This window comes from Gymnodraco acuticeps, unplaced genomic scaffold (assembly GCF_902827175.1).
Source record: "Gymnodraco acuticeps unplaced genomic scaffold, fGymAcu1.1, whole genome shotgun sequence".
Classification (NCBI taxonomy): domain Eukaryota; kingdom Metazoa; phylum Chordata; class Actinopteri; order Perciformes; family Bathydraconidae; genus Gymnodraco; species Gymnodraco acuticeps.
Window position 1 is genome coordinate 475548 of NW_022992041.1, and position 13152 is coordinate 488699.

Genomic DNA, 13152 nt, shown 5'->3' on the forward strand with positions numbered 1-13152 from the left:
TGTGGACGTACCGTGAATCCTGGAAATCCTGGAAATCTTCGCTTGGCTCCCCCACAATGCAGTTCGGCGAAAAGCGAGGCAAAGTGACGTCATCCCCATTCAAAGTCAATGGTCAGAGAAGCGTTGGAAGCGGTGGAAGATTCGTCTAAAGCTGCTGTGTGGACGTACCGTAATGCAAAAGTTGTAGGGTAATAGATGTGTTATCATTTTAGAAGGCCTTTCTGCATATTGTGAATATTTACATTTTTTATTGTAATTTTGTGTTTTTCCTTTACGATTGTAGATTTGATTGTTCTTTCTTGAAAAAAGTTAAACTAACCCTCCAAGGATAAGACACATTTTATTTTTTTTAAAACATGTATTTATTGAGTTTTTACATTAATGACATTACACAAACACAACTGAAAATTCCCCAGCATTAGACATACGGCAGATTACAAAATAATGCTAAAAAATAATTTAAATAAAATAGAAATCAGTTTAAAGTACAGACCAAGGATATAATTACATTTGCAAATTCAACAAAAATACAATAAAAGTACAGTTTGGGATGAGACAAATGTTAAAGATGTTCTCCTGCAGGAGGATGTCAGCAGTGGTGGTGGTGCATGGGGGGGGCGTGGGCCATACCTGAGGACCTGGCCAAGGCCTCTGTGGATGGAGTGAAGGCTGCAGCACGTCAAGGCTCTTCTGTGTTGAAAGGAGGAGGAAGTGCTCTCGATGCTGTTGAGGCAGCCGTGAGGGCTATGGAGGATAACCCTGCGTTTAATGCAGGTATACTGTACACAAATACTAGTTCACATTCCCATATTTAAACATTTATACCATGCAGTCTGCACTAGGTTAATGAGTATATATGCACACAAATTCAGTTCAGTTTGTCTGTAGCCCAATGTCTCCATCTGCTGGTGGGGATGCCAACATTCATCCAAACTACGGCCCGGGGGCCCCTGGGTGAACTTTTTGTTGCTAATTCTAAAATGATTATTGAATATGGCCCAAACCTAAGATTTATTGTTATATATATATTAGGGCTGTCAAGTTAACGCGTTAATAACACGTTAACGCAAAAATAAATAACGCCACTAATTATTTTAACGCGATTAACGCATATGTATTTTTTGTCCTCGGCCGCCCCGTAGTTTCAGAGCGCATTGAGTTTAAAACACCATCTACAACAGTGGTTCTCAAACTGTTTCTGTCAGGCCCCCCCTTTGGAGAAAAAAAAAAGTCGGTCCCTCCCAACACAAGTCAGGCTCAGTGGCGGCGCCAGAAATGTATTTTGGGGGTGCTGTGGGGTAGCTTGACGTTTCATAGAGGGTGCTCAAACATTTAGGGTTTCCCATTAATGTACCGGGCGCTACAGTGGAATATTTTTTTTATTGAGTCAGGCACAATGAGTTTACATTTATACAGTCAATATTTTTATTTATTTTCCCCTTTCCCCCCCTCCCGGTCCTAGCTAGTAAATTAAATAACTAAATAACTAACTAAATAAAATAGATACATGTATAGGTAAAAGTAAAGTAATATAGAAGATAATATTAAAAGAAAATGTATAGATAAGGGAATAAAGAATAGTAACAGTAATACTTGTACCCATACTCACATATGTATACCCACATGTACACATGCACATACATACGCGTACCTACATACATACATGTATACAAAGACAGAACAAATAAATAAATAAAAATTAATATAAAAAAACCAAACAGATAAAAAGAGACACAAGGAAGAAAAAAACAAACAAACATACACATACATTCGTAGTTCCCCCTCTTTCTTCTTAATTTAATGTCTTAAGTTCAGCTATGTAGGCTATCATAGAGCCCCAGACAGATTCAAATAGTTTTGAGGAGCCCCTCAGGTTATATTTAATCTTCTCCAAGTTCAGGTACAACATTAAATCTTTAAGCCATAGAGATGCTTTAGGTCAGGCATCCTCAAAGTCCGGACTCCGGTCCGGATCCGGACCGAACCACAACTGTCTCTGGACTCTGAGCAAATTATACTTTTCATATGTATTATCTGTATTATCTGTGTTATCTGCGAGACATCGCCACAACGCAACGAGTCAACATGATCCGCTATGTCCATAGACTGCAAACAGCGCTCATGTCCTGTTCCACTGTCTGTGTGTGTCTGTCAACGCATTGGTCCAATCACATTCAGCATCCAGTCAGCGTTTTTCCCCCCCAAACAATCTGCGAATCAGAGGCACAGTAGGGCGGGTCTTCGCGGAATGCGGGTGGGAAAAATGTGTGTGTCTCTTTCAACCTGTCTAAGTCAGAGCGAGAGTTTAAAAAAAAAAAATTCAGAGTGAGAGTTAACAGCTCATCTAGTTCCATCTGTACTGTAGCTAGTAGCCTAGTTTCACCTACCGGGGTGGCAACTGACACCCTAAAAATAGGCCTTGCCACCCCAGCTGCCACCCCAGTTGGCAGCTTTGTTTTGAAAGAAAAGTTGTGGCTCATCGGACATTTATGAGAGAAAGTATCTAATGTCCGAGTGCAAATGAATGCAGCACAAGATGGACGTCATGTAACCCCTCCCCCGGTCCTGGCGCGAGCCTGGACATACGATTGGTGGTGATTTCATTTTGAACTGGACGGCGCAAAACGAGAAGCATTCGGACCCAAGCACTGAAGGAATGAGGTATTTGCGGTCTACACTGACAGAGAAGAGACTGTCAGTGTGGCTGTACTCAGCATTGAATCAAAACGCACTAAAGCTGTTGATCTTAATACGTTTGTGAGGCGTTTTGCTGAACAAAATGGTAATCGCCCATTCAGCTGTAATAGACATGTCAACTTGATGCTCTGCTCACGGATGAGCATACGAAACTGTTAAGATGATGACCTTACGTGTGTAAATATATTTTTTTCTTTGATGGGGTCTGCCCCCAAAAAACAGTTTTAAGTCCTGAGAAAGTCAAATAAGACGGTGTGTAAAACTACACTGCCCAGCCAAACAAAAGTAACCACTTTGATTTAACTAGGCCAGTAGGTAAGGACATTCCACTGGATAATAACTGAAGTATAAAATAATGCATGACTGAAGTGTTGGAGACCATGTTGAAGGCAAACAAAAAGAGGAAATAACAGGTAAAATCAAGCAAATCCCCCTCTCAGATTCCACAGCAACCAGAAGAACATAAATACTGGCTGGTGATTTGATTCATCAGCTTTGTGATGGAATAAAAAATGCACAGTGCATTTCCTTAGCTGTGGGTGAGTCCACTGACACCACTGACAATGCTCAGTTGCTGGTGTTTGTGAGTTTTTATGATGAGGCAAAGGGGGAGTTTGTTGAAGATGTGTTGGGCCTGATGAACCCCAGTGGACACACAAGGGGGAATACATTTATAAAGCAATAATGGGAATGCTGAATGAAAGAGGGTGCAGCTGCCTTTATTCATAACTGTGCAGCTCTTACACTGCGACTCTGAGGGATCAAGCACAGACACAATAACAATGAAAATGGCTGCATACTGATTATTTTTGTTTTTGCAACCTCGTGTTAAGAATCTTGTTGCAATTGTTTAAAAGTTTGAATGACCGTAATAAACGGACCTTTGTCTTATTGAAACATTTATTTTGGACCTTTAAGATTTGTATTTGAGTACCCCTGCTTTAGGTGGTATAGAAGATTTCCATTCTAGGAGTATTCTTCTACGTGCTAAGATAGATGCAAAGGCTATACTGTCTTTAGTTTTCCTCTTCAACATTCGGTGGCCAGGATGTAGTACTCCAAAAATGGCAGTTTCTGCACATGGTGTCAATACCACGTCCAAGGCCTCAGTAATGTTTGAAAATGCTTGTCCAGTATCCTTGTAGGCGAGGACAAGACCAAAACATATGAGTCATGTTTGCTGGTGACATGTGGCATCTGTTACAGGTGTCCGTAACATTTGTGTATAATTTGGAGAGTTTAGAGTTGGTGTAATAGATACGGTGGACAACTTTTAGTTGTATAAGATTGAGCCTGGCACAGGACGTACTATTGTTCACTCTCGCTAATGCACCCTCCCAGACCTCATCATCTATAGCTTGGACTAGTTCCTCTTCCCAATGTTGTTTGATTTTACCAAGCGATGTTGTTTCTGTGTTGTCGAACCTCAGATTGAGGAGGAACAATGCGGATTCCGTCCTGGTCGTGGAACGACGGATCAGCTTTTTACTCTCGCAAGGATCCTGGAGGGGGCCTGGGAGTACGCTTATCCGGTCTACATGTGTTTTGTAGACTTGGAGAAGGCATATGACCGAGTTCCCAGGGAGTTACTGTGGGAGGTGCTGCGGGAGTATGGGGTGAGGGGGTCTCTACTCAGGGCCATCCAATCTCTGTACTCCCAAAGCGAGAGCTGTGTCCGGGTCCTCGGCAGTAAGTCGGACCCATTTCCGGTGAGGGTTGGCCTCCGCCAGGGCTGCGCTTTGTCACCAATCCTGTTTGTAATATACATGGATCGGATTTCGAGGCGTAGTCATGGGGGAGGGGGTCTGCAGTTCGGTGGACTAAGGATTGCACCACTGCTTTTTGCAGATGATGTGGTTCTAATGGCTTCATCGGTCTGCGACCTTCAGCACTCACTGGATCGGTTCGCAACCGAGTGTGAAGCGGCTGGGATGAGGATCAGCACCTCCAAATCTGAGGCCATGGTTCTCAGCAGGAAACCGATGGACTGTCCACTCCAAGTAGGGAATGAGTCCTTACCCCAAGTGAAGGAGTTCAAGTATCTCGGGGTCTTGTTCTCGAGTGAGGGAACAATGGAGCGTGAGATGGGCCGGAGAATCGGAGCAGCGGGAGCGGTACTGCAGTCGCTTTACCGCACCGTTGTGACGAAAAGGGAGCTGAGCCAGAAGGCAAAGCTCTCTGTCTTCCGGGCCATTTTCGTTCCTACCCTCACCTATGGTCATGAAGGATGGGTCATGACCGAAAGAACGAGATCGCGGATACAAGCGGCCGAGATGGGGTTTCTCCGCAGGGTGGCTGGTGTCTCCCTTAGGGATAAGGTGAGAAGTTCGGTCATCAGGGAGGGACTCGGAGTTGAGCCGCTCCTCCTTCGCGTCGAAAGGAGCCAGTTGAGGTGGTTCGGGCACCTAGTTAGGATGCCACCTGGGCGCCTCCCTAGGGAGGTGTTCCAGGCACGTCCAGCTGGGAAGAGACCAAGGGGTAGACCTAGGACCAGGTGGAGGGATTATATCTCTTCGCTGGCCTGGGAGCGCCTTGGGATCCCCCAGTCAGAGCTGGTTGATATCGCCAGGGAAAAGAAAGTTTGGGGCTCTCTGCTGGAACTGCTACCCCCGCGACCCGACCACGGATAAGCGGGAGAAGATGGATGGATGGATGGATGTTTCTGTGAGACGGGAGACGGAATTGTAAATTCTTGAAATCAAACCTTTTTCGATTGTTAGAGTGTCCAGAATTGAGTCAATTATTGAATCCGGAGGGATATTGGGGAAGGAAGGGTTGTTTAGTTTAACCCAGTTTCGGACCTGGAAGTAGCGAAATAGATGAGTGCTTGGAAGGCAACATTTGTCAGAGAGTTGGCTAAAGCTACCAAAGGTAGGTAGGAAGAGTAAGGTCCCTTACTCTGATAAGACCTAATCTCTGCCACATAGAGAAGGCCCCATCAGTGTAAGGGCGGAGAAAGAGATGGTTGTTGCGAATGGGACTATGAATAGAGGATCCACAGAGTCCATGAGCCTTTCTGAATTGGGACCAAATTCTTAGGGTGGAAACAACAATCGGGTTATTCGAATATTGAGTTGGCCGGCTGGGTAATGTAGATGTAAGCAAAGCCAAGAGTCAGGTATAAGGACAGGATTTGGCTTCAAGCTCACACCAACTCAATGTTGGTTCCTTAGTCCATAGAATTACTTTGTGGATATTGGCTGCCCAATAGTAGTGTGTTATATTTGGAAGCGCTAATCCTCCTGTAGATCTATGCCTTTGTAAAAGCTCTTTCCTAATTCTAGGTGTCTTCCCTTGCCATAAAAAAGAGGAGATTAGTTTGTCTATTTTACGAAAAAGTGATTTTGGTAGGAAGACTGGCAGACATTGAAAGAGGTACAGAAAGCGAGGGAGAACGTTCATTTTGATACAGTTTACCCTCCCAGCGATAGTTAAATGTAAATTATTCCACCTTTCCAAATCATATTTGAGCTTGTCAATTAGTGGTGGGACGTTATCTTTGTAAAGGTCTTAGAGTTTTCCACTTATATTCACGCCTAAATACTTAAGATTACTCCTAGACATCTTGAAGGTGAAGAGTCTATCGGGGATCTGAAGGGCCAGGTCATTTACGGGGAAACACTCACTCTTGGAAAAGTTTAGCTTGTACCCTGAGAAGGTTCCGAATCGGGTTAACAGATCTATTATCTGAGGAATGGTAGATATAGGGTTAGAAATGAACAATAGTAAATCGTCAGCATATAACGAGAGTATGTGTTCAGAGCCATATCTGGTAATTCCTTGTGTAAAACTGGCCGATTTAAGCGCAATTGATAGGGGTTCGATTGCCATAGCGAATAGTAACGAGCTTAGAGGACAACCCTGGCGAGTACTGTTGGAGATTTGGAGGGATAACTGGTCCGCTTTTCAAATCTCCGCGCGTTCCTATGAAGCTGGTTATAATACAGGAAGGAATCCATATCTACAAAGTAACCGTTAACAATAATCTACTTTAATGGCAATATGACAATGCAATACAATCATTACAATACAACATGATATATTACAGTTATATTGCAATGCTTAAGGAGTAATGCCGGCTTACTCCTGCTCTAGTCCGCATACTGCAGAGCTACTTTCACCCGAGCGCAGCATGTGAAGAAGAGGCCGAACGCCAGGGAATCCACCGGATATATACCAGAGTAAGAAGGAGGGGTTTGGTGTTAGGTCAGCTGGTCATCTTTTCAGGTCATCTCATTGGGAGACGCAACGCAGCAGGAAACGCAGCAGGAAACGCAGCAGGAAACCAAACAGGCTCACTTTCCAACAAAAGGTCTCAAGGCCTGCATACCTACACCTCCCCCACAGAGCCATAAAACCCTGTTTACTCCAACCAGCCCAGAATGTTTATAGCCATTTGTAGTCCTTACATTTATGAAAGGATAAAACAGAGAAATCAATATAAAACACAAACACAGGTATTGCTTGAACAGTATTCACTTAACTGCTACTATTGATAAGCACCAGAGAAACCCAAGAGACCTCTCTTAACCTCACAAACACTGCAGCTAGATCTAAGTTGAATGCAAATCAGGACATGCTCTCCCCTTCCCCCATCTTCCTTTGTCCTCAAAAACACATGTCAACAGGCCCCAAATGCAGCTCACAGTTTTACCCAAATTATTCTCCTTTTAAGCTTATCCATAGTTTGCTAACATGAATAAATACAAATATAACTCTACAGTACCTCTACCTAGTGTAAAATATTGAGAACTTATCCCGTTAGTACTCACTGAAGCCTTGGGTGAAGAGTATAACAATGCTATCCACGACACAAATTTGGATCCGAGGCAGAACCTCTTAAAGGTGACATGTCATGCTTTTCTGGTTATTATCCGTCCCCTTGTGTGTTATGAAGGTTGTTATGCATGTAAACGGTGTGTAGAGTCAAAACCCTCAAAGTACACCCTGTAGCGAGTAAAACTCTAAAACAGAAAATACCTCCCCAAAACGCCTCGTTGGAGATACGTCACTGTCCATTTGATTCTTCCGGGGACATCATGATGTCATGTCGTCCCCGGAACGAAATGGACCAACCGTGGAGCCGTTACGTTACGTCCGCGGAGCCGTTACGTTAAGCCCCCGCTGATTGGTCCAAATTGACCAATCCACGGACTTCCTCACACACTCATTACATGCAGCTCTGCTGAACTCTCCTCCCTGGCTGCAGGCTGATAACAGACAGTTGTGATCGCGGCGAAATTCTCTCTGCAGATCCATTCTCACAGCGTTTATCAACCTTTTTCTTACTCAATATCAAGCCACACTTATTGTTTTTACTTCGGCTGTGACTTTGTGTGTGCTCAGGGTGAGTTTGGCTGTGTTTAGCTGTGTATCGCTAAACAAGGAAATCACACCTCCACGGAGCTTAGCGCGATTCACAACGTCCCGACTGGTCCCGACCAATCGGAGCACACTGGGCTCACAGGGAGGGGTGGCAAGAGCTGCAACGAGCCGTTTAGTGGAGAGAGTGAATACTGCTGAATACACATACTTTACAGAAATGCTGTATGCGAAACCAATGTGAGTTTGGAAAATTGCACAGTATAAATCTATTCTAGTAGACCTCAACAATGGAATTATGATCAGTGGAAATGGCCATGACATGTGACCTTTAAGGACCTCAAATAGAAAGCCCCACTCCACCCTGTCGAAACGCTTTCTCTGCATCCAATGAGACCACCACCTCTGGTGTCTCCTTGGATGCAGGAGAGAGGAGGATGTTGAGAAGGCGACGGATGTTGGAGAAGGAGTATCGGCCTTTCATAAACCCAGTTTGGTCTAATGATATGATGTTTGGCGTGACTGATTCAAGGCGTATGGCTAGTATTTTAGCCAGGATCTTATAGTCCGCATTCAGAAGGGAGATGGGGCGATAGGAGCTACATTCAGAATTATCCTTGCCTGGTTTTAATAATACAATTACTACCGCCTCAGTCAGAGTTTGTGGCAACGTTCCCCGGTCCAGAGAGTCCTCAAACATTCTCAAAAGAAGGGGGGTCAATTTATCAATAAATTGTTTATAAAACTCAATTGGATAACCGTCTGGGCCCGGGGACTTGCCACTCTGGATCAACCTGATCGAATCAGCTATTTCACTAGGCTTTAGAGGTTGATCCAACTCACCCTCCTGAGAAGGTGTTATGGACGGAAATTCCAGATCATCCAAGAATTTAGTTCTGTCCGCATTTTCGACAGGGGCTTGTGAGGCATATAGTCCAGAGTAAAAGGTTTTAAAGGTGTCGTTGATAACAGATGGGATTGTTGTGAGTTCACGAATAGGGGTCCGTATTTGTTTAATTTGTTGGGAAACCGACTGGCTCTTAATTTGGTGTGCTAGGAGACGACCCGCCTTCTCCCCATGTTCATACTGAAATCCACGCGATCTTAAGAGCAATTTCTCAGTCTCTTGCGTTGAAAGTAAAATGCCTTTCCTTATCTAGTTCAGGGGATGGACATGTTGAGAGTTGGCTATCTAGTTTTGCTATACTGCCCAAAAGTTCTAACTGTTTTTGCTTTTTCATTTTGTTTTGGCTTGCAGAGTAAGAGATAGTCTCTCCTCGGATCACAGCTTTTAACGTCTCCCTCAGCACGGGTAGTGGGGCTGCAGGTCTCCCTTGAAAAAGAGATCTATGATCTCAAGGGACCAATCTGATTAAATAAAGGTTTGAAATGAAATGAGTGGGCGCAACATGATTGCAGCGTCCAGGCAGCTTTCCGTTCGAGCATATGCCTTGAGTTGCACATAGCTCCAACGATCACACACACACACACACACACACACACACACACACACACACACACACACACACACACACACACACACACACACACACACACACACACACACACACACACACACACACACACACACACACACACACACACACACACACACACACACACACACACACTGTATTGTATTATTGAAGGAGAGAGGTTCCAGGTTGAATTGAGGCGAATATTTGTAATGTTCAGAGGTTGTTGTGTTTAATATTCATGAGAATATTTGTCATTGTTCAAATGATAATACATTTGCATAAAGCATATTTGTCCACTCATATGTTGATAAGAGTATTACAAACTTGAAAAATATCCCTCTAAGGAACATTTAGAACCGATAAATGTGCGATTAATCGCGATTAAATATGGACAATCATGCGATTAATCGCGATTAAATATTTGAATCGACTGACAGCCCTAATATATATATATACTAATATATAATATTGTACTTCTAACATATATATTAAATATATAAGTAAATAATAAGCCCAATTTTTCTATAAATTAAGTCAAATAAAGTTGACAACATTTTCTAAAAAATCTTAGTTGATAAAAAAACATCCCAATTACTTATTTTAATTAAAAGCTTGAAATATAACCTTCCTATTTACCCGTATTATAAGCAATCTGAGGCTAAGGTTTGAAGGGATTTTTATACAATGAAGTTACATTTACTACAACTACATTGCAGAACTTAAAAGCTATTGAATTCATCAAAACTAATATTACATTACATTACATTGCATTTAGCTGACGCTTTTATCCAAAGCGACTTACAATAAGTACATTCGACCAGGAAGACACAACCTTGAAGAAAACAGAATCATATAAGCACATCAGGTTTCATAGAGCCAAATATTTCAAGTGCTACTCAACTGGCTTTAGATAAGCCAGTCCTTTATTAGTATATAAGTGCTCTGTTAGCAGTTCTTTGTTAGTAATTATATCGCTCGAAGTGGAGTCGAAAGAGATGAGTTTTCAGTCTGCGCCGGAAGATGTGCAAGCTATCTGCTGTCCTGATTTCAATGGGGAGCTCATTCCACCATTTTGGAGCCAGGATAGCAAACCCACGTGTTTTTGCTGATGGGAACTTGGGTCCCACTCGCAGCGAGGGTGCAGCGAGTCGTTTGGCTGATGCAGAGCGTAGTGCACGCGCTGGGGTGTACAGTTTAATAAACATGTTAAAAGTTTTTATGTACCAAACAAATGTGTACGAGTAACAATCTGTTCATCAATAATGTGTCATTCACAGTACTGTGCTGTTTTTAAACTGTTGTGTCACCACCCTGTGGATATGAGAGGATGTAGCAGGCAGCGTAAAGCCTCTGTTTCCAAAGAAGGAAGGAAAAGCCTGTTTTTCTCACACCCTCTCTGTCTGTTGCTATTAGATTCTATTAAGTTTCTCAGCAGATAAAAGCCCTTCAGTTCACATGCTGACTCACTCATAGCTTGGCACATCAGATTTTTATCCGAACCATTGTATACGTTTCTTTGATTGTGATTGTAGGGCATGGAGCAGCGCTAAATGCTGATGGAGAAGTGGAGCTTGATTCCATTATCATGGATGGAAGGACACTTGCCAGTGTTGCCGTGGCTTCAGTGAAGAACATCGCCAATACTGTGTCACTGGCACGGGCAGTGATGGAAAAGGTGTTGTCTTAAATACTTGCTTTTGTCTTTCTTTGAAGAAACAGTAAAGACCACTAACTCAGGGTTTCCGTTAGCCGGTAATTACCGTTTTTTAGCTGGTAAAATTTTAATAAAAACTGGTAAATTCAAAACCTGCCGGTCAAAATGTCCGATACTCCGATCGATTGGCCGCCGATCATTATCGGCCAATATTCACTATTAATAGTTTGATCTGTGCTCTCTATAAAGGCCGATCAGCAGAGCTGGATCTGATCGATATGGACATAAACGCGAGTGAAGTGTAACCGGACGCGAGAGAGAGATCAGATCAGCTGCTGCATAATCACCTGAAGCCCCGCCCACTGTTTAGCGAGCTGCATGAGAAACTGACGGGCTGTCAGGAGAGAGGGGAAAAGAGGATCCGTTTCTCCCGTGTTATTATTCAAAGTTGATGTAAACTTTTGAATAATGTGCTTCATCTACTACAAGTAGTTTATTTTAATGTAATAATTATGTTGTTTGTTGTTTGTGGAATCATTTATTGAAAAATGAATCTGAATTTTTCAATCTGTTACGATTATAAATTGAAGCAATATAAAAATGACTCCCATTAACTGAGTTTTAAACATCAGCATATCCAGTCCTAGTCCGGTAATTACCTGCTAACGGAAACTCTGCTACACAATTCTTATTATTGAAACATGTTTCAAATTTGTCCGGTAAAATAAATTCTGTCCGGACATTTGAATATTATATATTAATTTTCCATTGATTTCCATATTTTCTCACAGGTAAATCTCTAGCAGATTCTTCCCAGTTGTCTCTGCAGTACATGGGAGACCGTGTCCATTATGCAGGAGGCGCTATAGTCGTTTCTCCGTCAGGACAGTGGGCAGCAACATTTAGCACAGAGCGAATGGCCTGGGCAGCAGTGGATCAGGATGTTCTGTGGTATGGATTAGACCCAAAGGAAACACTGAATGAAAAGTTAGGCCAATAACATTCAAAGTGTGGAGCTATAGAATACACATACTGTATTTCTTAATTGTTTTTCTACTAATTCTGTATGGTTTGGACCACACTGTCTGTCATTGTTGATACTGGTGTTTGTAGCCAAAGGAAATTAGTTTTCTTCATTAATTAGCATGTCAGAGCTACATACTGTATGTACAATGACATAATTGAGAAGCTGGTAGATATTATTCTAAGTCTAAACCGGACCAGTTTTTGTTATCCCTTGATTTCTGGATTGAATATTACATTAAATACTAATTGAAAATGTCAGATCTTTTTTTTTCTTCAAAAAACATTTATTGTTTACATTATGTAAGTTTATTTCTCCCCATTAGCGTTTCTCCTCCCAGGACCGTCTATCATCACTCTTTCACACCTTTATACATAACGTTTTTTGCATGCCATGATAATCAGCTCTGGTGGGTAAACATTGAAAGACTGTATTAAAGGTACACAGTGTGGACAAAACAACTAACAGAAAAGTGGCACCCGGTGATATGCATACAAAAAAAACACATCTGGTTACATATTATGAGGTTAACCATTGGAGCAAAAATGATTGTTCTGTGAGAGATTTGATAAATAATTAAACAGTTATGTGGATATAATGACTTAAATAATAATAGAACACACATTACAATCTAGTGAGTGGAAATGACTTTACTGCAACATGGCCTCTAAAACAAGGAAAAGACAATACTTTAGTCACATTACCACTAGACAATATCAAGTCTCATAATACTACATCAAATGTATTGCCCAGCCCTAAATGGAAGATGTATCAGTGTAAATGTGTTATTTAAAAAATATAATAGACTGTCAATTTACATCGGTATTCAAAATCATTGTATGCAGTTCTTTTTTTGTTTACCTTAAAGTTCACCTGAACATCTTCTTTATGCTGTTAAGCAGTTAAAAGGGTGGATAGGATTCAAGACCATCCTGCTCCAATTTAAGAATCAAGTGTTTGGTTTAAATTCAATAACA

At 42.1% G+C, this 13152-nt stretch overlaps 1 protein-coding gene across 1 annotated transcript; it reads left to right on the forward strand.

Annotated features, from left to right (window-relative positions):
- Positions 1-586: 586 nt before the first annotated feature.
- Positions 587-12143, forward strand: si:dkey-103j14.5 (isoaspartyl peptidase/L-asparaginase). Its single transcript, XM_034201950.1, is given in 4 exon segments — positions 587-610; positions 612-774; positions 11030-11172; positions 11943-12143. Coding segments are annotated over 4 exon segments (342 nt in total). The 3' UTR covers positions 11955-12143.
- The last annotated feature ends 1009 nt before the right edge of the window (positions 12144-13152 follow it).